Genomic DNA, 24,583 nt, shown 5'->3' on the forward strand with positions numbered 1-24,583 from the left:
AAAATATACATTCCGTACATAACCCCCCCCCCAATCCCACTCCCCCTCCCCCTAAATACAATTAAAACCATATGCGATTTAAAACTTAATTTAAAATAGTAACAACAATAAACAAGTAAACAATAATTGTAACAAAATCCAGGGTCAACAAATTCAGTTCTTTTTTTTTAGTGGCTGGGCATCTATTCAGGAAAGGCCTGCCAGAAGAGATCCATCTTAACAGCTTTTTAAAGCTGTTTAAGGTGGTAATGCTCCTATTGTAACATAAGGTATTTTGTAGCGTCTGGTCATGGATGGATAGTTAAGATCCAAGAGTTTTATGGAAGACCTCTCCTAATGGGGAGGAAAATCCTTTTGATATAGATCAGTACAGCTACATGCACTTTTACTCACCCTGTGGAGACTGTCATGAGGAGGGCTGGGAAAAGTTACTTTTTATTACTATGTATATAGCAGTGGACTAAATGTTCCCGCAACTGAACCATGGTAGGGTGGTGCTCTGGGACATAGAGCATAATCCTATCCCGGTTCTCTCTTGGAAAGCTTCAGCATGTCTGCTAATAATGCCCTGCTAATAATGCAGTTCAGCAAGATTTGTTCGGAGGAGGCTTGCCATTGCCTTCCCCTGAGGCTGAGAGAATGTGACCTCTTTCCCAAGGTCATCCCTGCTGATTTCATGGCCGAGAGGAGAACTGAACCCTGATCTCCAGAGTCGCAGTCCAAGATTCAAACCATTTGCACCACTCTGCTTCCTCAGTGTGGCCACTTGGAGTCCAAAAAAAGTAACTTTGCGGTGGAACAGATGGGCAGGAAGCTTAATAATAATAATAATAATAATAGTAACAACTCCTTCCAGATTAGCCTCCCCCTCACCGACATCGATAGCCCCCTTCCTCCCTAGAAGAAGATACTTGTCTCGCCTCAAATCTACCTCTCATTTTAGAATATCTCTATTTGAAATTTTTAATTGATCCTGCTGTTTAATCTCTATTTTATTGCTGTTTATAAGATTGGGGAGGGTTGGGATATGGGACTGTTTGTAACTGTGAATGTTTATTGCTACGATATTTTATTGTTATATTTGTATTGTGATCCAGCTTGATTCCTTTGGGCGGGAAAAGGCGGAATATAAATAAATTATATTATTATTATAATTATCATTATCATTATTATTACTATTAATGATAAGTGGTATAGAAATGTATTTGCTATTGCTATGGAGGAGAAGAAGCCAGTGTGACTTGGAAAACTTGCAATGTGTAATTGTGCATTTTGGTTGGCCCCATAAAGGTATCATGGGCTGGGTGTTAATATGGGAGATCCCAGGAAGGATACTCTGAGATGAAGCCATAAGGAAAGCCATAGGGAAAGCAGGCGCAGGAGCCACGTTGGGCTCAGCCTGGGTGGGCGTGGCCAGCGCCTCCCGCTCGCTCCCTATTGGCTAGCTGCCCCCAGCGCGTCACCATGGGAGGCGTGGCTCCCATCAGCTGTTTGGGTCATGCCAGGAAGCGAGGGCAGTAGTTTGCAAACAATGCCGTGTGGCTGCGGCCGCAGAGGAGCCTGAGAAGGCTCCCGCGCTTTCTGCTGCAGCTGCTGCTGCTGCTGCTTCTGGACCAGGAGACTCCTCGCCCCCCGCAGGATCCGCTCCATCGGAACTGGGGCAGCAGGTCGGTGGTGGGCTCCGCATCCCCGGGTGGAGGAGGTGGGATGGGGACGCGTCCGACATTTTCAGCCCCATGTCCAGGACGAAGGGGATTCCCAAATGTGCTCCATTCCTGGGTGACCCGGTCGTCCTCCTTTTCCGTCCTATGTCCAGGAGGGAATTTCTAAATGCTCCCCATCCCCAGAGTGACCAGGTTGTCCTCCTTTTCCAGGACACGTCTTATGTTTCAGCCTTCTGCCCAGGAGGGAATTCCCAAAAGCCCTTCCTGGATTGCTCGGGGACCAGGCGTCCTCCTTTTCCGGGACGTGTCTTCCACTTTCAGCCTTCTGTCCAGGAGAAATTCCCAAATGTCCTCTATTCCTGGGCGACTAGGTTGTCCTCTTTTTCTAGGACGTGTCCTCCATTTTAAACCTTCCCTCCAGGAGGAATGCCCAAATATCCTCCACCCCTGGGTGACCAGGTCGTCCTCCTTTTCCAGGACGTGTCCTCCACTTTCAGCCTTCTGTCCAGGAGGGAGTTCCCTCATGTCCTCCATTGCTAGGTGACTAGGCATGCTGCAGGACGTGTCCTTCATTTTCAACCTTCTCTTCCAGGAAGGATGCCCAAATGTCCTCCATTTCTGGGGGCCAAATGCCCTCATTTTCCAGGACGTGCCCTGCATTTCAGCCTTAATGTTCAGGAGGAATTCAGAAACGTCCTCCATTTGGAGCAGGGCTTTTAGTTGGTAACGTCCTCCATTTCCCCCTGAAGATCCTACATTTTGTAGTGCCTTGCCTTCCTTTGCAGTGAAGGGGACCTCTGGTCACTCTGGATGGGAGTAGCCTCGCACTCAGGACTCGCCTTTTTTCCGCACTCCGAATAGCTTTTTGGGTTTCCCTGAGTACTTGTTACTCGCCCTGAGACCTCAGGATAAGGAGGGCTATTGTTGTGGTGTGCCTTCAAAACATGTCACAGGGCTTTTTGGGAAAAATTTGCTCAGAAGAGGTTTGCCATTGCCATTCTCTGAGGCTGAGAGAGCGTGACTTGCCCAGGTCACCCACTGGGTTTCCATGGCCGAGCCGGGATTCGAACCCCTGGTCTCCAGAGTCCTAGTCCAACGCTCAAATCACTACACCCCAGTTGGCATTTTCACTTTCTGAACCTGATTTTAGGTTTCCTCCAAATACTTGCTACTCCCCTCCAGACCTCAGGATAAGGTGGGCTATATACTGTTAAACAGAGGAGCGAATGAATCCCTTGCCTGGTTTCGGAAGATGTGCCCCTATCAGAAACCTAGGACTGAAACACACTGCAGAAATAATCTGCCACCTGACCCAAGATACATCCACACTGCAGAAACAACAATTCAGATTGACACCACTATAATTTCCATGGCTTAATGGTATGGAATTCTGGGAATGGTAGTTGTGGCACCAGAGCTAAGCCATGGCAGTTATAGTGGTGTCACATTGGATTGTTTCTGCAGTGTGGATGCAGCCTGGGTCAGGTGGCAGATTTAATGCATTGTCTAGCATTAAGAAAGTGGCAAATGTATCACTGCAATAACCTTTAAATGTATCTACACTCAAAGTTAGGGATCTTGTCCATTCTCTCACACACTTCTTACTAGTGGTGTAATGAAGCCAAGTCCAAGCACCGGGACTTTTTTATTAGCAGGAAAAATGAAATCTTCGGCCAACCTGTTGCTTATTTGCAATCCTCAGAATAGCTGCGAGGGAAAGGAGGGATTTTCCTAGCAACAACGTGCTCCTGTCCTATGCCTTTGGGGGTCAGGGTTTGGTCTTGACTAGGCAATGGAGAGCCATAGAGTTTACAAAAAGCCTTCTTCTGGTGGAGAGGAACCATGTTGTTTTTGTTGTTGTGTGCCTTCAAGTCATTTCCGACTTAGGTCAACCCTAAGGAGAAGCTATCATGGCGTTTTCTTGGCAGATTTCTTCAGAGGGAGTTTGCCATTGCCATCCTCTGAGGCTGAGAGAGTGTGATTTGCCCAAGGTCACCCAGTAGGTTGACATAACTGAGGCAGGGTTTGAACCCTGGTCTCCCAGTGTCATAGTCTAATGCTCAAACAACTACACCAAGCTGGCTCTCATTAGAATTGGCTCATTGCACAGCTCAATCCAGCTGCTTGCATTGCTGGACTTGGACACTAGGCCATCATCACCTGCACTTCTGCATTCATTTGGTAAATTTTACTGTTTCACCATTGCTTTTCTCCAAGCTTTCCAGGAAATAACATCTTTATTAGATTTAGGACTTCGTTGAGTTGAAAGAAAAGTGTGAATATAAATTATCACTGTGGCAGAGGTTTTAGAGGAAAGTTGCTTTGAACAGCTGTTTGACAGACAGAAACTCAAGGGGAATGTCAACTCATTTCTTGAATCAGAAATTCAACTCGTTTCTGTATGACATGTAGTCATTCTGGTTTTCTGGGCAGACCTTCTCTCTTGGATGGATTACTAGCGGCATTTGCAGCCATTGGCAGTTGTCTGAATGGTTCATAATTGTTTCCTTCACGGTGGCTTCCTGGCGTGCTCCAAAGAATAGATTTCAATACCTCATTCATTATCCAAAGAACATGGTTCAGTCCCTTGAGACACAGTCAGTAGTAAACAGATCTGATGCTCTTCCCACAAAGCAATAGATTAGGGGCTTGCCAAAAAGGATGGTTGTAACCTGCTGATTTGAATTAGCATTCCTGATCAGAAAGGAGTAATTTGCTTGGGAGGTTTGGCCACTAATGTGCTGCCAGACGAGTACTTAAAGGATCAAATGACTTCATATACCCATCTATGCTGTAAGGTCAAATCAGCTGGATAACTTTGGCGTGCCACTTCTTTTTGTCTGTGCGGATGGGTTTATGGATTTGTTTTGACCTCATCCCAAGCCGAAATAATGCATTTAAGGCATAGAGATGCCACTGATTTTGCAGTACTTAAATGCAGGGCAGAAGGAAGAAGGAGAGAGCCCCAAAATCAAAATAGTCCATAGCCTAGTCCAGCTTGCAGCTTTGCCTGTGTCTCCTATAGACCTCCCTTTGTCCTTCCTTTTTTTCCATTCTTGAGCAAGCAACACACATATATATATATATGTGTGTGTGTGTGTGTGTGTGTGTGTGTGTTAGAGAAGGCTGGAAGCAGATGGAAGAATGCAGGCATTGTGTGGCTCCCAACAGGTGTTTCCAAGTCAGCAGAATGGAGCGAACTATTTTCACTTTTTGTGATTTATTGTTATTGTCATACTTATGTTGGAAGGTGCCTGCAAAAGTGGTTCCCTTCTTTCAAAAAGATATGATGGTTGTTTCAGGACACACAGAGCGACTTGCATGGGATTTCAAGCAGTCTCTTATCCAGATGCTGCCCAGGGATGAGATTTGCTAAATGTTATCTACAGTCTTAAAAATATCATGCCCTTAAGACTATTCTCAAAGGGGATTCCTAAGGAGACTTTGTCTGGACTATAAACACATTCTCTTGAAAACGCTCACTGGTAGGATTTCCCTTGATTTAAAAATGCCTTCCTCTTGAAAAAACATGTTCACATCCTGTCAAGGAATCTCAGACTTCCAGGGACGGCAGACCTCACAGCTTTGTTCTTTGAAGAGTTCCCCAAGATTCATTGCTGAGGAGGGACTTCAAACTGCCTTTTCCAGCAACTGAACCCAATGCACAAAACCACACAGTCCTCTCTGGGAGGGAGCCACGGTGAGCTATGAACACAATGGGAGAGTAAGCACGTAAAGGATCATGTCATGGGTGAATATTTTGCAATGTGTGTCATCTAGGTTCATACTGAATGTGTTTCTATTGACCTCTACTAGTTTGTTGTATACAGTCACTATGAGTGTATTTGAACTAACTACCATTACACCAGTGTACCGTTACACCAGTGTAGCTTATTCAAACAGATAGTTGTGTTCATCTGTTTTGGCATAAAAAGGCATAAAAGAATCCAAATGAGACTGGGAAGAAGACATTTCTAGCATAAGCTTTCATAGCCTCATCTGCAACAGATAGTTATCCAGAAAAGCTTATGCTAGAAATTTCTTCTTACCAGTTAGTCTCCAAGGTGCATCTGGATTCCTTAATGCCTTTTTATACTATCCAATGCCATTATAGCAGGTTGATAGTGGTCATGGCTCCAGCCCACAGAATTCTGGGATGTATAGTTTGCTGAGGTACTTAAACTTCAGATTCCAAGATTCTTAAATAGGAAGCCATGCCTGTTAAAGTAGCACCAGACTGCTATAACTGTTACATAGGCTGCATCTGCACTGCAGAAATAATCCAGGTTGACACCACTTTAACTACTATGGATCAATGCTATGGAATTCTGGGACCTGTAGTTTGTTGTGACACTAGAGCTTGCTGACAAGGAAAGCTAGATGGCTCACCAAATTACAATTCCCAGAATTCCATAGCATTGAGCCATGGTAGTTAAAGTGGGGTCAACCTGGATTATTTCTGCAATGTGGATGCAGCTGTAGATACAGCTGGAATGAAATAAATTGAGAGAGTACATCAAAAGCTCTCTTTTCCAGTGGGCCTTTCCAGACTAGAACATTCTTGTTCACCTGCCTCCCCCCCTCTTTTTTTTCTCCCATTATCCTCCATCTTTATCTTTTACTTTACCTGGACTCTGCTTGAAATTTTTTTATTTCATTTTAATTTTTGTTGTACACTAATGTTTTTTTAACTTCTTGGTTTAATCTCATTTTAGTGTTTGTTTATGTTTTTATGATAGGGGGAAGGGATGGGGATCTTGGATTTTTTAATGCATTTCTCTTTTAACTGTACCTTGTTTTACTGCTGTAATCTGCTTGGATTCCTCGAGATTAAGCAGAATACAAATAAATATTATTATTATTAAAAGCTGTGACAGTGATTAAATTGATAGTGGGTGCCTGTAGACCACAGGTAGGGAAATCTTTCTGACCAGGGAATCAAAGAAGTGTTGGAGGGGGATTATTCTGTAGTAGTTGTGACTATGGACAAGATGTGGGTCTGTTTGAAAGCAAAGTGGATTGGGCCAGATATTTTCTCATGATGCATACCAAACACAGGCCTGTTACAGACTGCCAAAATAATGCTGCTTCGGGTCTCTTTGGAGATATGCTGTTTAAATGATGCATGGGTCCTAAGAGTCCTGAGGTCGCGCCAAAGCCACACACCATTCCTAAGCACTGGAGTGAAGCTTTGGTGCAGCTTCCGGATTCTTAGGACCCATGCATCATTTAAACAGCATACCTCCAAAGAGACCCGAAGCAGCTTCATTTTGGCAGTCTGTAACAGGCCACAGCTCAGTTTGATGCAAGCATACTCAGGAGTAAGTCCCAGTGACACAGCTACAATGTGAGTGTTTGGGGTCCATATTACTAGATTGGGGGTGGGGGGGCGGGGGCAGGTGGTAAGACTGGGCCTAAGTGAGGTACTGGATTGGGGGTGGGGGGAAGGCGGTAAAACTGGGCCTAAGTGTTCGGGGTACTGGATGATGAGAGCAGCTTTCTTTTTATTTCTCTGGTAGTTCAGCATTTCACCAGCTGTTTGTTCTCATCGTCTACTGCCAGTTGTAACATGGGTTTATCTGTTCATGTAGCAGAATGGGTATCCTAGACTACCGCTGGAGACAGCAGGGGTTTGTATCGAATTTTTGAGTGCTCCTGCACCAGAAAAAAAGTTTTTTAAAAATCCTAAAATTATGGGAAACTAGTATGGCCCTTCAGTATGCAAGTATTTATTTGTTTGTTTTGGAAGCTAAAATATTGTCAGGGCAGAGCAGAGTTACTTTTTTGGATGTCAGTTCCCAGAATCCCCAAGCCAGTATGACCAGCGGCACTGCTGGCTGAGGCAATCCTTCTTAAGCCATCTCTTATGAGGAACTAGCACACTTTCCCCCCCAGTGTGCCAGGGACCGGCATCATATTTATAGCCACTGGCTAAAAGTTTTTACTTTCCTAGGAATGTATTGGGGACCAGCAGCCAGTACAGAGCATGCAGACAATGATACTTGGGCTAACACTTTGAGTAGCACTGAGCAGAGGGATTGTGAGAGTTATCGTTATCATCATCCAAACATTTCCCAGCTCTGTGGCCATAAACAGCAATTTTAAATTTTTAAATGAGCCAAGGGCCATTAGATATGCCAGTAATCAGGACCAAAGAACAAACCAGAACCAAGGATACAGGAAGACATCAAAGCACAGGAAAATCTTGTTCTTGAAACAAGGCTAAACTGGAATAGGAAAACCATTATAGTTCATTCCAGGGCCTGATGATCTTTTGTTTAAGTTCAGTGGTTCACCACATGGAGGAGCTGCACATGGACCCAGCATTGCTTTCCTACATGAAAGAACATTTTTTTAAAAAATTGTGATTTCCTATAGCCTTAAGCAGAGGAGTTCATACCACCTTATCCTACCACACATATAGGTCAGGTCTGAGCATGGTAGTGGTACTGTGCAGTCACAGATAAAGAATGTTTAACATTTGCCTTCTAGGAGATCGATGTTCTGCCTCTCCTTCACTAATGTAGTTAGGTACTGTCTGTAGAGCAAACTCTGGGCTCTGAAATCCGTGTGTGCAGCAGGAATGAAGATGCTTACCTGTTTTTCCTATTGCATTTCAAAATTGTTCAAGACTTGCCTGTTTCCTCTAAAGAACTTTCATCTTGAAGGCTGAGTGAAACCATGTGAACCAGTCCACTTCTCATGGACAAGGAAAGAAAATGAGCTCTTAAAAGGACTCTCAGCAGTTTATGGGTCCATGTATTCTCTCAATGTGACTAAGGAGACAAGGCAAGGCATGAGATGTTCCTCTAACCCTGGGCCAGTAAGATGATGATGATGATGATGATGATAATAATAATAAATTTTATTTATATACCGCTTTTCCAAAAGATCAAAGCAGTTTACACAGAATTAAAACCAGTTACAAACACATCATAAAAATAGATAAAAACTAGTAACACAATATGCACTATACAAATCTAAAACAGTCATTCAATAGGGTGAGGCAGAGAGTCGATGGGATCAAAATACACAACCTCATTTTCCAGAGGGGAAGGGTTGACAGAAGAGGATGGTTTTAAGCCTCTTTTTAAATGTTTCCAGGGGGGTGATAAGGCAGAACTCCTCGGGAAGACTGTTCCAGATTTGTGGGGCTGCTACTGAGAAGGCTATATGGGATGTAGTAACATATTCAGAAGGTGAGATTTTCAGCAAGTTCTTCCCGGTTGTTCTGAGTGTGCGGGGCAGATTATATCTACATGTGTCTGTGTATGACTTGGAATATTTCAGGCAATGGAGATAGCTTCACTCCTCATTTGTTGTGCTAGCTTTCTGTCACTGTCATATCCTTCCCCTTCTCTAGATACTGTAAAAAACACCAGCAACCCAACCTCAAAGTTTATAGCATGGTATTGCACATGGATAATTGGAAATAAGTCCTACAATTTTTCCTGGCAGCGGGGTATTCGTCTTGGTAAGTGTGTTTAGGTTTAAACCCATGCACTCATACCTTATTCATCTTTTTTCTCAGAGTCTCTTTATAGTTCATATTTTCAGTCATTCTGAAGGAAGCCCTATTGAGTTCAATAAAACCTTTCTCTCAAGTAAGTGCATTCCTTGCCTAGGAAAACAGTGTGGAAATTCATGGGGTTGCCATAAGTTGACAGGTGACTTTAGGCAACCTTTTTGAGCTGGGGGCCGGGTTGCTGTCCCTCAGACAACTGGAGGGGCCGAAGCAAAAATAAATAAATAAATAAATAATTTTTTTAAAAAATTAATTAAATAAATATACCAGGACAAATGTAGGTCAAAATTTTCAAATGGAGGACACTTTTTTAAAAATGGAGGACACGTGAAAAAATTTGCTGATTTATTAAAAAATGTTAAGATAAATGCATGTTTCTGAGGCTTCTATAGACAATTGCCCCACCATGTCCCCTTGCGCGAGAGGCCAAAGGCCCCGGCGGCCATCGGCGGCAGGACCAGGCTGGGGCCGGTCCCAAGGCCTCGCCGGGCCACATCCAGCCCATGGGCCGCAGGTTGCCTACCCCTGCTTTAAGGCATGTGCATACGTGCACACACAGACACATGTAGATAAGTAATCCTGAGCTCTCCCTGGAAGCCAAGATGATCAAACTGAGGCTGTACATCAGCCACATCATGAGAAGGCATGACTCACTAGAAAATACAATAATGTTAGGAAAGGTGGAGGGCAATAGAAAGAGAGGAAGCCTGCATACCCGGTGGATGGACTGAGTCAAGGAGGCCACAGCCCTGAGATGCTGGACCTAAGCAGAACAGTGGAAGACAGGGGGACTTGAAGGTGTCTCATCCATAGGGTCACCATGAATCAAATTCGACTGGAGGGCAGTTAACAATGGTCTTTAAGGTAATGGTCCACAAACTTGTCCTTAGATCTTGTTGATCTTTGGTCCTCAAATCAGGGACAGCAGTTGGGAACCACAGCTTGAAGGCATAGCACTAGGCTGCTTTCCTCTTTTGTTTTCCCAAAACATATTAGAACAGGACTTCTTCATTAAAGCAAGAACAGTGCTGTCTATGCTGCCTGATTGTAACTTGGACTTAAAGATCCTCTTCATGGGATAAGTCATAAATACAGACCTCTTGTAGAGCTCTAAATATGTGAAATAAGAGCATACCACTCTAACAGTTTTAGTTGTCTAAGGCAAAGTGTATGATAGCACCACTGTCTCCCTTTCCTCATAGTGCAGTTGACTAGACTTCCAGCCAAATCTTACTTCAGTAGTGGTGAAAGGACATGTTTTCTATTACATAGAAAAGCAGCAAGACTGATAAGGTGGTATACAGGGATCTGCCCTCTAGCATTTCTCTTTCACTTTGCATATGCTGCCTTAGGCAAGTTAGCAAAATAACTGACCCAAAGACTGAATTTCACTTCCTTGTTTGTGATCTGGGGATATGCATGCCTCTAACCTCAGCTTAAACTAGCTTTATAAAAAATAGTGAGATAACTTTAAGGAGCTCCACAAATGGTACAAAGGCTGCTTTTATCACCTATGACCAAGCAGTAATGTAGTATGTCTGTGGACAATTGTAGTTTATCTCTTCAAGCATAATGAGCCAATTACTAGATACTGGGAGAATATATGGACACAATTACTAGAAGTAAATAAAGCTTTTTCCTCTATTTTTTTTGGAGGGGCAGTGTGGTGTAATGGTTTGAGTGTTGGACCATGATTCTCAAGAACAGGATTCAAATCCTTGCTCTGCCATGAAACCCACTGGGTGACCTTGGGCAAGTTACACTCTCTCCGCCTCAGAAGAAGTCAATGGCAAACTCCTTCTGAACAAATCTTGCCAAAAAAATTCCATGATGGGTTCATCTTACTGTTGCCATAAGTCAACAATAACAACAACAACAACAACAGGGAGGGAAGGGCTGAAATCCTGTTGGTGACTTCCACATCTTCATGGTCTTCTTGATGACTTACATCCAATGATGTCAATCTCACATCATCAGTATCAGTCCTTTTTTAGTGGAGGCATAGCAAGGAGACAGCAGCAAAAGCCATTTTTATCAGGAGCTCTTTCACATCACACAGTTATAGAGCTATGATTCCACTTTAAGTGCCATGACTACAGTTAAAGTTTGCTGAGGCAGTATTTATATATTTAGTTGTATTAATTCAGATTGTATGCTGCCTTTCTCCCAATGTGGGATTCATGATCTCTGGCTGAGAATCCTAAATGCGCCTCCCTAAACTGCAAATCCCAGGATTCCATTGAGTGTAACCATGGCAGTTAAAGTGATATTGTGCTATAACTGTGTAGTGTGGAAGGGCCACTGGAGAATAAAGTTGCCCTGCTGGTCCCTAAGCTGCTCATGCGGCTTTATCTCCTGATAGAGATGACAGCATCCATAGCCCCTTTTCCTCTGCTGCTGTGCCTCTTCATCTTCCACTGGCATAGTTATGCTTGTCAATACAATCTCAGTCAGTGTTACCAAGAACGTCTATTTTCACCTATGTGCATTATACAGAAAAGGAAGAAACTGAATTTTTGTATTCAAGATTTCACTGAACATATCTTTTACCTTCTATTTGGGCAATGCTCAGGTCTGTGCATTTTTGTGCCTTTTGTTCCACACAAGCAACAGAATGAGATTTTACAGATTAGTCTCCTTCGGAACGCTAGATATTTCTGTGGAATTAATGTCTTTTGTCTTTGGTCATTTTTTTTTAAAAAAATATTAACACATAACATTTAATATAATAAAGCAACACATATTGGAAAAATTACACATTGAAATTCCACAAATAATTCCACAAACTAACACACTACACAAAATAACACTATAACAAAAGAAAAGGGAATACATATGATTTCCAGCTTACTAGCTGATGATGATTTATATCAAATTAGTCCTATATATCAAATAATTTGATATATCAAATTATGCCAGTTTTCTTTTAAAATACACTTCTACATACTATTCTATTCTAATATTCTACAAATCCTAAAATTGTTATTTCCCCCAGTGTTTTCTCATAAAGTCAATTATCAGTTCCCACTACTTTTGAAAAAATGTAACAGATTTCTCTCTAAACAAGATTGTCAGTTTGTCCATTTCAACAAGGTCATAGAATTTCATCAGCCATTCTTGTGCTGGGATTTCTTCAACCTTCTATTTCTGCATGTAGAATATTCTAGTGGCTGGAATAATATATTGGCAATTCTTCCACATTTCTTCTTGATCTGTTTATCCATCAAACCCAGTAGGAAGAGTTCTGATTCAATTTAAATTTAAACTTTGAAATGTCTTTCATAATAGAATACATCTGAGTCCAATATTTTCTCACCTTAAGACAAGTCTACCACACATGGTAAAAAGTTCCCTCTTTTTGGTTAATTTCCAATATATGTTGGAAAGCCTTATACACCTTAGACAATCTCTCTGCAGTCAAATACCAGTATATTGTTTTGTAAAAATTCTCCTTTAAATCATAACTTAAAGTGAATTTTAAGTTCTTTGTCCACATTTTTTCCCTACTGATCCAGCTGTATATTATTACGTATATATCCTGGGCCCATTTTTTCATGCATTCTTTAACTTGTTCTTCTTCCATTTCTATTGTTAACAGTAGCTTATATTGTTAATTTTAGCAATTAAATGATCATCATCCATATACAATTCAGTCTCAAATTCTAATTTTGTTACTTCCATCTCATATAAATTCTTATCCATCTTAGGTCTCTCAAACATCTTTCCTTACAAGTACAACTGAAATATATATCCCTCAAACTTCAGTTCATCATTGTCTTCATTCTGCAGTGTTCTCCTTGCAACAATAAGAGATCTCTATAAGTTACCCATTTGTCTTTAAAAACTGCTTCTCTTCTGTATAAGTCCTTGGGTCATTTCACTTCAGGTCTTTTGGCACATGAGTAAAGGCAGGATTTCCCCCCTCTTGAGTCTCACTTTTATATTGCTATCTGACCAGTAAGTTTGCTAAAGGGATGTCCTGTGTTGCAGGTGTGCTGGCGCTAGGCATATACCACATTTATTTATTTATCTATCTCCAAAAGGGGGGACACAAAACATCTTACAATATAAGTTAAAGTCAAATAGCTAAAGCACTAGGTGCTATAATAGTTTTAAAATAGTCAGTTCAAATAAAATTACTTTTGAAACATTAATTTAAATTAAGAAACACATAAAACACATATTTCATATAAAAAATAGCACGCCCATTGCACATTTTCTTAACCCAAGCCGTTAGTGGCTAAGGGTCTGTTTAGATAGGAAAGTCTTTGCCTGCCAGCAAAAAGAGAGCAGAGAGGGGGGCAACCCAGTACAGCTATATCCCATATGCCAGGATGGACCAACGTGTGGCTTTTCAGATGCTGATAAACTCCTCCTATCATCCCTCACAATTATCCAAGCTGGCTGAGGTTGATGAGAATGGAATTCCAATAACATTTGGAAGACCATAGGTTATAGTATGTGGTCAGAAGTGGGAAACATGATAAAGAAATAAATTGTGGCAAGAATACTAGTCATTCTCCATGCATTGTCTAATCCTAGGATATGGTGGAGTGCTCCACATTGCTCAGACCTGGAGGGAGTCAACCCATCTCAGCCAATCTGGAGACATGGCCACAATGATACCACAGCCCCTCAGTGCACATGAAACGTCCAACAGTAACATGGTGCACCAGTCCCGCAGATTTGGATGCTGTTCATATATGTTTTTCCAATAAGGATCTCATTGTCTAGGACAAATTCTTGTACATCTTCCATGCCCATTATTTTTGTTTTTTAATTATCAGTATTAATCCATCATTGGCACTTCACTCCGTCACCTTCTTCAGTTATTGTTCCAAGTCTTTATTTGTTTCTGCTAGTAGTATTGTGTCGTCTGCATATCTTAGGTTGTTAATGTTTCTTCCTCCTGTCTTCACTCCTTCTACCTATGAGTCTAAGCTTGCCCTTCATATAATATTTTCTGCATATGTGCTGAATAAATAGGGTGATAATATGCAGCCTTGCCTGATCTCTTTGCTGATTGAGAACCACTCTGTTTTTCTGTACAGTCAGCCCTCCTTAACTTTTTGTGACCTATGCAGTCAAAGCCTTTGCTGTAGTCAGTAAAGCACATACAGATTTTCTTCAAGAATTTCCTGGTGCTCTCCATTATCAAACATATCCATTCAGTTGCATCTTTATACTACGTGTGTCTGTTATTTTTGCAGGTAAAATGGATCCGCCTGGCTACTTGGATGATGACTTCTCCACTCTGGATGGGCTGGAGGATGACGTGTTCCATGCTGAAGATTGTGGCCTTGCCAGTCAGCCCAGTGAGATGACCTTTCCTGGCATTTTTACCCAGAGCAAATCTTACAACTGTCTCCTGGGGAGATTCCAGCTCTTCCCACTTACACATTGTTGTGGCCCTGGCAGCAGGCAGGCCAGGCAGCAAGACAAGGCAACACAAACCCTCAATCCATCCTCTTCCAGCCAGGATGTGATGTTACCTTGTGGAGTCACAGAAGAGCCCCAGAGGCTCTTCTATGGTAAGAATGCTTGAATTTTACATGTTTCTTTGTTTTTCAGCGAAGGTATAACTTAAGTATCTATGGCAAAGACTGGGTAAAATGCAGTCCAAAGGTTTCATGTGCTCCCAACCCCATTTTGTGGCTGCCCTAGTGTAACGTTTTCCCCACCACCTCACAATTCTTTCCTTCTTTGTAACCCAACACACCTGTGGGTTTTTAAGGGCCGGAAGAATGAATGGATGTTAAATCACAGACCAAGTGGATAGTTAACCAAGAATAAAAGTTTATTTTAACACAGAATAGGCAAAGGTAACTTTGACAAGAAGTTGTTACTATGATGTTTATCACACTATACTCTTAAAGTGCTACTATTCCACTTTGACTCCTCTAGCTGCCTCCTGTTGCATTCTGGGATTGGCAGTTTTAAGGAGGAGTATTTAGAATTCTCAGGCAGAGAACTTCTCTGCCTGAGAATTCTAAATACCCCTCTTAAAACTGCAAATCCCAGAATGCAACAGGAGGCAGCTAGAGGAGTCAGAGTGGAATAGTAGCACTTTAAGAGTATAGTGTGATAAACATCTATGTCTTCTTTTGTTACATATATACAAGTCTGGTTTTAACTTTCCAATAATAACTCAGCCGCACAGGCTATACTATCACTCAAGAAATTATGTAACCCAAACCCCTCTTTCTGAGTCTGGTTACACTGAGTCTCTCCTCTAGACTCTCCAGAACTAATACTGTCCCTCTCTGGACCTAACAGACCCGTCCTTGGTCTATTATCAAAATACTGTTCCCTCAGTCTCTAATCCTAACTATCTTCCCCACTGAACTCCAGCTTCATCCTTCAGGATTCCAAACCCTAACTGACTCAAATCAACTGCCAAGTGGAATGTTCAAACTCCTCAGCCAGCACCTGATTGGCTTAGGGTCTCTGGCTTCTGATTGGCTGGTTTGTAAGTCAGTTCATCACACACCTCCCCCCTTTAATAGGTTCATTGACACACATAACCAAACAGTTATATGGGCCAAGGAACTCTTAGTTATCATTATACTTACCCATTATATATAACATTATATAAACAACAGGTAAACATCGTCACTATATACACATATATGTCACTTATATACATTGTCATATCAACCTGTTTACAAACCTTGTCTCTCTTCTTTTACCCCTCTTCAAATTGTCTAGAGAGACCATCAGCCACTACATTTTCCTTACCCTTGACATATTGAATGGCCAAGTCAAAGTCCTCTAACATAAGACTCCATCGTAATAACTTGCTGTTATTTCCCCGCGTCTGATTCAACCAACACAAGGGAGAGTGATCGAACAAGTATGGCTTAAGTTTATTTACAGCCCACACTATAGCCAAACATTCTTTTTCTATTGTGGCTAAGTGTCTTTCTCCAGGTAGGAGTTTCTTACTTATATATAAGATCAGATGGATCTGACCCTCTTCCCCTTCTTGGCTTAACACGGCACCCAGACCAACATTAGAGGCATCCGTAGTAACTATGAAAGCCTTGGTGTAATCCGGAGCCATCAGAACCGGAGCCGTGGTCATCAGAAGTTTCAATTCCGTGAACACACTATCACATTCTGCTGACCAGAGAACTTTAGCAGGCTTATCTTTTTTGGTTAAATTGGATAATGGGCTGGCAATACTGCTAAAATTTGGAATGAACTTCCTATAGTATCCTCCCAATCCCAGGAATGACCACACACCTTTTTTGAAGTAGGGACGGACCAGTTAACTATGGCTTCTACTTTAGAAGTTTCTGCCTTGATGGTCCTGCTACCCACAATATAGCCTAAATATCGGCTCTCTTTTCCCTACGTGACACTTTGAACTTTTGACAGTCATTCCACTCTCTTTCAGTTTTTTCAGTACCTTAGCGAGATGTTGTATATGTTCCCCCCAAGAGTTACTGAAGATACCGATATCATCAATGTAGGCTACCACACAATGTTTAAACTCCGCTAAAATGTTGTCCACCAATCTTTGGAAAGTGTAGGGTGCATTCTTTAATCCAAATGGCAACACTGTAAATTCATATAATCCCCTATGTGTAATAAAGGCAGTTTTTAACTGGTCTTTAGGGCACATAGGCACTTGCCAATATCCCTTAGTCAAATCCAGGGTGGTGATATACTGAGCCCGTCCCATCTTTTCGATTAGATCCTCGGATCTGGACATAGGATAGGTGTCAGTTTGGGTGACTTTGGCCTGTTACAGACTGCCAAAATAAAGCTGCTTCGGGTCTCTTTGGAGGTATGCTGTTTAAATGATGCATGCACCCAAAGAATCCGGAAGTTGCACCAAAGCTGCACTCCAGCTGAGTTATTATTGGAAAGTTAAAACCAGACTTGTATATATGTAACAAAAGAAGACATAGTAATAACTTCTTGTCAAAGTTACCTTTGCCTATTCTGTGTTAAAATAAACAAGACCCACTTGGTCTGTGATTTAACATCCATTCATGCTACTGACCTTTAAAAACCCACAGGTGTGTTGGGTCACAAAGAAGGAAAGAATTGTGAGGTGGTGGGGAAAACGTTACATAATTTGGTGTGCAGTGCCGGGATCCAAAAAATCTGGTAGCTGAAGGTGTGCTGAAGTTAAGGGGTCTGAGTGGAAATACCAGATACGCAGTAGTAGGTTTAAACTGAAAGAAAGGGAAACCTACAGTTTAAAATATAGGTGTTAGATTCAGAAGAGTAATCTCTGAGGTAAAAACAAAAAGGGTAATTTGTAGGAGATCACTTGAAAACTGACAACCCTAGATAAGACTAGTCTCTGAGGTAAACGTACTGGTAGCGGTAGGAGACTAGTAGGAATGAAAAAGCACACTTTGTGATTCCTGAGGTAAACGTCAGTGGTAAATGTAAGGAATCACTAATTTGAGTTGAGGGGCAAGTGGAGCCTCTATACATAGTTGAGACCCGGTCAAAGAGATGTGATTCTTGAGGTAAAAATTTGTGGTAACGTAAGGAATCACTAATCTGACTTTAAATCCAGGTGGATTCTTTTGACTCAATTGAGGCAGAATAAAATAAGAGTATTACCTGAGGTAAAAGTTAGAGGTAATTGTAAGGAAATACTATCAACAATGCTTCCTAAAAAAGTTAAACCTCCAGCAGGGCCAGAAATGGTGGAAGAGGAAGTCGGAGAAGAAATGGTGGCTAGTGTTGACACCATAATTTCTGAACCTCAGGAGAGTGGAGATATTTGGAAAATAAAAGAAAGAATAGAAATGGCTAAAATAGAAAGTGAGAGACTGTGTAGAGAAAAAGAACTTGAAAAGGAAAAGGAAATGGCCAAAACTGAAAGGGAAAAAGAGATTGAGTTAGAAAGACTTAGGGCAAGACAAGCTGAAATGGATCGTCGGTTTCGGATGAGGAGTTTAGAACAGGGAGTCCCTCAAATGCAGATGATGGCTGAGGTAAACCGAATACCTCAAATTGGTATTGAAACTGTTTCCATGATATTATAAAGGGGACAATATTGAGTCCTTCTTTACTAACTTTGAGAGAACTTGTGAAGAATTAAATATAAAAGCAGAAGAAAGGATGAGCTATGTGAGGTCACAAATTAGTGGTGGCCTGACAGAAATTTATGCTGAACTGAGGCCAGATGAAGCCCAAAATTACAATCTGTTCAAAGATATGGTAAAACAGAGATTTGGACTAACTCCCGAACACCACAGAAGAGAGTTTCGGGCCATTAAGAAAAAAGGCGATGAAACATATACCCAGCTAGGATGTAGATTGGATTATTTGTTAAAAAGTTGGATTGAGGGGTCTACAATAATGACCAAAGATGAATTACAAAGTCTGATAGGCTTGGAACAGTTCTACAATGTTATTCCCCAAGAATATAGGTGGTTGGTTCAGGACCGACAACCTAAAACCGTATCTGAGGTGGCCAAGATAATAGATACATTGGCCTTAATCAAAGGGGATGATAGAAAATTGCCAATGACAGAGGGAAAGCCGGCAGAAAATGAACAAAGAAATCCCAAAAACTGGCATGCCTCAAAAGAGAGAAATAGCCAGGGAAAAAACTTTCAACCCTGGCAACAAAAGAAAACCCTTGAAGTTGAGAGGAAAAGGGGAGCAATGAGAATAAATGACCCTGAGGCTTATAAAAAAGACAGTTGGTCGAAGGAATCGTCCAGCTTCAATCCAAAAAAATGTTATGAATGTGGAAAATTAGGTCACCTAAGATGTAATTGTCCAGCAATATTCAATGAAGACTCCAGATCCAAAATAAAATCAGCTTATTGTATAAAATCAGTTGGACCTGACATAAAGGAATGTTGCCACAGAGATCAACGTGAGGCGGCAGTTGCCATAGAAATGACAGTTGGAACAGTAATGGATGCTAATAGGAATATGTCTCCAAAACCCTGCTTATTTGTAACAAATTTACCTCAAGAGTTAGAACCAGAGGAACATAGAGAATTGATACAAATAAATAAGAACTGGGTGTGGGGTTTTCGTGACTCAGGGGCTGAGGTGTGTATAGCTAAGTCACACTTAGTACAACCTCAAGATTGGTGCCCAGAAGAAGAAATGATCTTGAAGGGGTTAGGGGGCCCTGCCTTTAAGGCACCAGTAAGCAAAGTAAATATCTCGTTCAGGGGACATAACATGCAGTGGAAATTCGCAGTATGGGATGACATTCCATTTCCCTGCCTAATGGGAAATGACCTAGATCGATATTTTAGGTTTACAGGGGCAGTCACTAGACAACAAGAAAAAGAAAATTCTTCAGAGGAAGTCAATATAGTCGGAAGAAAACCAAGATCAAGCAGTGGTTCTTCCAGATGAAGTTAAAGAGACAAATACCTCAAGCAAGGAGGGATCTGAGCAAAGTCAAATCAAAGCTAACCCCGAATTTAGTCAAGAACGAGGGGATGAAAGTTTGAAACCTTTGTTTGTTTTGGCCGAGGACAAAAGAGACATAGATTTGAGTGAGGAACACCCTCACAGATTTAGAGTCATAAAAGACAACTTATATAGGAAAGTCCTGAAGTACAAATATAATACAAAGAGGGAAGTCCACAAGCAGTTAGTGGTCCCTCGAAAGTATAGACACCAGATATTAGAAATGGCCCATGCTAGTTCATTTGGGGGTCATTTAGGAATAAAAAAGACTACCCAGAGGATATCCTTAAATTTCTACTGGCCAAGGATAGAACAAGATATTAGCCAGTATATTAAATCTTGTGATAATTGTCAAAGAATCGGCAAGGCCAATGATAAGACCAAAGCAAAGCTTCGCCCATTACCAATAATTTCACAGCCTTTCCACCGGATAGGCATAGACATCGTGGGTCCATTACCACAGACAACCCAGAGAGGAAAGAGATACATTCTGACGCTGATAGACTATGCTACAAGATATCCAGAGGCAGTGGCTCTGAGAAATATGGAGACCCTAACAGTGGCCAATGCTTTAATAGACATTTTTTGTAGACTAGGATTGAGATCATCTCAGATTTGGGAAGTTCTTTTACTTCCAAGTTGATACAAAAACTATGGGAGGTCTGTGGGGTTAAACATTTGACCACATCAGCTTACCACCCACAAGGGAATGGATTAGTAGAGAAAATTTAATGGGACACTGGTCAACATGATTAAAGCATATACCACAGAAAACCCACGAGACTGGGACCTCAAGTTACAACATTTACTATTTGCCTATCGTGAAGTCACACAAGAAAGCTTAGCATTCAGTCCATTCGAACTAATGTTTGGACGTAACGGTAAAAGGACATTTAGACCTTCTTAGACACAAGTGGGAAAATTCTGTCAAAAGAAAACCAGAAGATGTGGTATCCTATATCCAAAAATTTGATGACGTCCCTAAATCAAGCATTACAAAGTGCCGGGGAAAACTTAAAGACGGCTCAAGGTCAACAGAAGTTGTGGTATGATAAAATGGCTCGAGTCAGAAAGTTCCTGCCAGGAGATGAAGCTTTACTTCTGTGAACAACAAGAGGAAACAAACTACAATATGCCTGGGCCGGTCAATTTCAAGTGACAGAGAAAATCAATGACATAAACAATATAGTGGACTTGGAGATGGGGTGTAAGTTTGTACACATGAATATGTTAAAGCCCTATCATAAGAGACAAAATTTAGTATTATACGCAGTTAAAGAGACTGAGAATGATGAGATTGCCATTCCCAGTTGGAGACAGGAGAATGGGGGGAAAGATAGAAGCGATTACTCTTGACCCTTCTCTCACTCCACAACAACGAAAAGAAGTAATGCAGGTGTTAACGAAGTTTAAGAGCATCTTTTCAGATATGCCAGGGAGAATAAATGGGATAGTCCATCATATCCACACAGGAGAAGCAACACCTATTGCTACTTCCCCGTACCGTGTTACTGGACCTTTAGCAGATAACATAAGTGATTAAATAGATAAAATGTTAACGATGGGGATTATTGGACCATCACAGAGTCCTTGGGCATCTCTGGTAGTTTTGGTGGAGAAACCCGACCATACTATTAGGTTTTGTGTAGATTATAGACGGTTAAACATAGGCCTGTTACAGACTGCCAAAATAAAGCTGCTTTTCGGGTCTCTTTGGAGGTATGCTATTTAAATGATGCATGGGTCCTAAGAGTCCGGAGGTCGCGCCAAAGCCACACTCCATTTCTAAGCACTGGAGTGCAGCTTTGGTGCAACTTCCGGATTCTTTGCACAGGCTATACTATCATTCAAGAAATTGTGTAACCCAAACTCCTCTTTCTGAGTCTGGTTACACTGAGTCTCTCCTCTAGACTCTCCAGAACTAATACTGTCCCTCTCTGGACCTAACACTAACTATCTCCCCCACTCCAGCTTCATTCCTCAGGATTCCAAACCCTAACTGACTCAACCCAACTGCCAAGCGGAATCTTCAAACTCCTCAGCCAGCACCTGATTGGCTTAGGGTCTTTGGCTTCTGATTGGCTGGTTTGTAAGTCACACCTAGACCTCCCAAAAATGTCTTAAAGCCTAGAGCCCATACAACCTTCAGCCCCCAACCTTCCCCAAATACCCCTAAAGCATTCAAAAACACATTTTTGTTCCCCCTGCAGGCCCCCATGAACCCTTAAAAGGCTGAAAAATAAACAGAAATGAAAGGGGAAGAGATGTCTCTTCCTCTTTGGTTGGGAATACAGTGCTCCCTTGTTTTACGTAGGGATCCCCCGCGTAAAACAAAAAGCACGTATGCTTGAGCCCCATTACAAGTAATGGAGCTTGTGCTTGCGGTGGCACGCAGTGGTGCACAGTGGCAGCACATGCACCATTCTTTCTTATGGCTCATGGTGCTGGAAGAAGCAGTGCTGCTTTCAGTGTGTGTTGAAAGCAGCGTATAATGTGCCCGTGTATGACGTGGGCGCACTGTATATCACTGCAGCTCACCGAAGGGCTGTTGGGGTGGAAATTGGCATCCATATAGATGTCCACCCTTATTTTGTGACAACAGCAGGAATCCTCTAAGTTTGAGGGCTGAATTAAGTTTCAGATACAATTTCAGGTCGAGGAAAGAGGTGTCTGTTCTCAGGACAAGAGGGTACTATTTGAACAGATGATAAATAAAGAGAATGGTTCCCAATTGGAAAGGAGGTCACGCAAGGTTGCATTCTATCACCCTGTTTGTTCAAATTGTATACAGAAAACATCATCTGCAGAGCAGGTATAGACACAGAGGAAGGTATATTGGAGATTGGAGGAAGGAACATCAAGTAGGTAAGATATTCAGATGGCATCATACTACTAGCAGAAAATAGCCACGACTTAGAACAATTAATAAAAAAAGTCAAAGAAGAAAGTGCTGAGATAGGCTTACTGTTGAACGTTAGAAAACAAAAGCAATGACTACAGAAGATTTACATAGATTCAGTGTAGACAATGAGGAAATCAAAATAGTCAAAGTTTCTCCATACCTTGGATCAAACATCAATCAGAATGAAGACTACAGTCAAGGAATCAGAATAAGATTAGGAATGGGAAAGGCAGACATGAAGGAACCGGACAAGATTGTGAGGTGTGAAAATATAACACTGAACACTGAACTAAGTATTGTCCAAACCATGGTATTTCCCATCACCATGTATAGATATAAGGACTGGACAGCAAAGAAAGGGAATAGAAAGAAAAACAATTTATACGAGATGTGGTGCTGCAGAAGAGTGCTGGTACTGCAGACAGCCAAAAAAAGACAAACAAAAGGGCCCTAGAACAGATCAAGCCTGAAATCTCTCTGGAAGCCAAGATGTCTAAACTGAGGCTGTCATATTTTGGCCACATCATGAGAAGGCATGACTCATTAGAAAAAGACAACAGTGCTGGGGAAGGTAGAAAGCAGTAGAAGAGAGGAAGACTCCAGGCCAGATGGTTAGACTCCATCAGGGAGGTCATGGGTCTGAACCTGCAGGAGATTGAGAATAGGGAAGGTGTCTTATCCACAGGGTTGCCATGAGTTGAGGCTGACTCAAAGGCAGTTAACAGCAACAAACCCTGTTGAAGTCACCTACTCCTGTTATGGATTGGTAGTGCACTGTGTGGACTATATGCAGGACCCGGACTCCACTTTTGTGTGCAGTGAAACCAACCCCAGTTCCCCCAAACACCATGATTCCTTCATTTAAAAAAAATCAGCACAGGTTTCAGGGGAAATCCATCCCAGAATAGCATCCAAAGCCCCACAATGCGTACAAACATGCAATCCCCCTCACTGACTCTTCCAAATCCCCTCAGATCCAGTCCCTCTCAAATACCATTTCCTCTCCCCCACCATTTCACCTTTCACATGGTGACAGGAAGTGACAGAACTGTCAGCATTTTGAAGGAGAAACAGAGGGAAAAGGAGTGTAATTCTGGCACATTTAAGTGGGAGTGGAGACCATGAGGATATTGGAGATTGCCCTCCAACCCCATATAGTTGCCCATCTGCCTTCTAGGTGCATGCATAGGAATGTGTTCTGAAGAGCACAGTTCCATGCATGCCCACTCAGAAATGTATCCCACTGAGTTCAATGGTACTGTCCAAATATGTGTGTTTGGAATTTCAACCTAAAAGGCGGGATATAAGAAAAGAAAAGAAATAAATAAAATAAAAATATTTTTATTTGTTTGGACACATCTTCTTTTAAAACAAAAAAATTATATAGTTTTAATATATTTGCTAATATAACAAGTGGCATGGGGCAGGAGACAGGTCCTGCACTGGAACAGACATTTTCCCTGGAGAGAAATGAGGAGAGATTGCTTCTATTCAGATTCACTATAGAAAAACAAATAGAGAATGCTTTTCACATGAGCACAATTAATGTATTTGTATGCCCATTTAGTCAATTAAAAAAAAAAAAATCATATGACTGATTAAGTTTTTAAAATGGACTTTGTTCTTATATATAGTCAATCCAATTAGCAAGTATCAAGTTGCACATTTAATTCTAATCTTATTACTGAAGTAATTTAAAGTCCAGTTTCTGCACTTTTTTTCATTATGATTTCTTGATTCTTTATAGAACCATGATGTAGATGTTGTGGAGTGTACATTTTTGTTGGTTTAAGATAAGAGCATTCAACATCCATGGATCTAAGAGCCATTTTCATTATGGGGAGATACAGTGGTGTATGCCCTCCAAATGTCCTGAATTGGCAGGAACAGTTCCAGTTAATCAGTCCTCTGTTATTCCACTTTTTCAACTGTTTTTAAATGTCCCAGTTTCTCTCTGCTTATCCCAGTTTCCCACTTTGTCCTCAACTCACTTCCATTTTTGCAAACTAAAAGTGCAAAAGTAGTTTGCAGTCAAGTAACTTGACAGGGGGAGGGGGCACAACCTTGCTCTTCCCATTATAC

The 24,583-nt window shown here is 41.6% G+C and overlaps 1 protein-coding gene across 1 annotated transcript in view; it reads left to right on the forward strand.

The window, feature by feature from the left end:
• The first annotated feature begins 1,513 nt into the window (after positions 1–1,513).
• BMF (Bcl2 modifying factor) overlaps positions 1,514–24,583 on the forward strand; it is a 44,258-nt gene continuing 21,188 nt past the window's right edge. Inside the window, exons 1-2 of the mRNA XM_089521969.1 lie at positions 1,514–1,667; positions 14,400–14,720. Coding sequence (XP_089378095.1) covers positions 14,405–14,720 — 316 coding nt within the window. The 5' untranslated portion in view covers positions 1,514–1,667; positions 14,400–14,404. The remainder of the gene's footprint in view (positions 1,668–14,399; positions 14,721–24,583) is intronic.

The sequence above is a fragment of the Sceloporus occidentalis genome, unplaced genomic scaffold (genome assembly GCF_023333645.1).
Source record: "Sceloporus occidentalis isolate IW3139 unplaced genomic scaffold, rSceOcc1.0.p SCAF_4, whole genome shotgun sequence".
In the NCBI taxonomy this organism is placed as follows: Eukaryota; Metazoa; Chordata; class Lepidosauria; order Squamata; family Phrynosomatidae; genus Sceloporus; species Sceloporus occidentalis.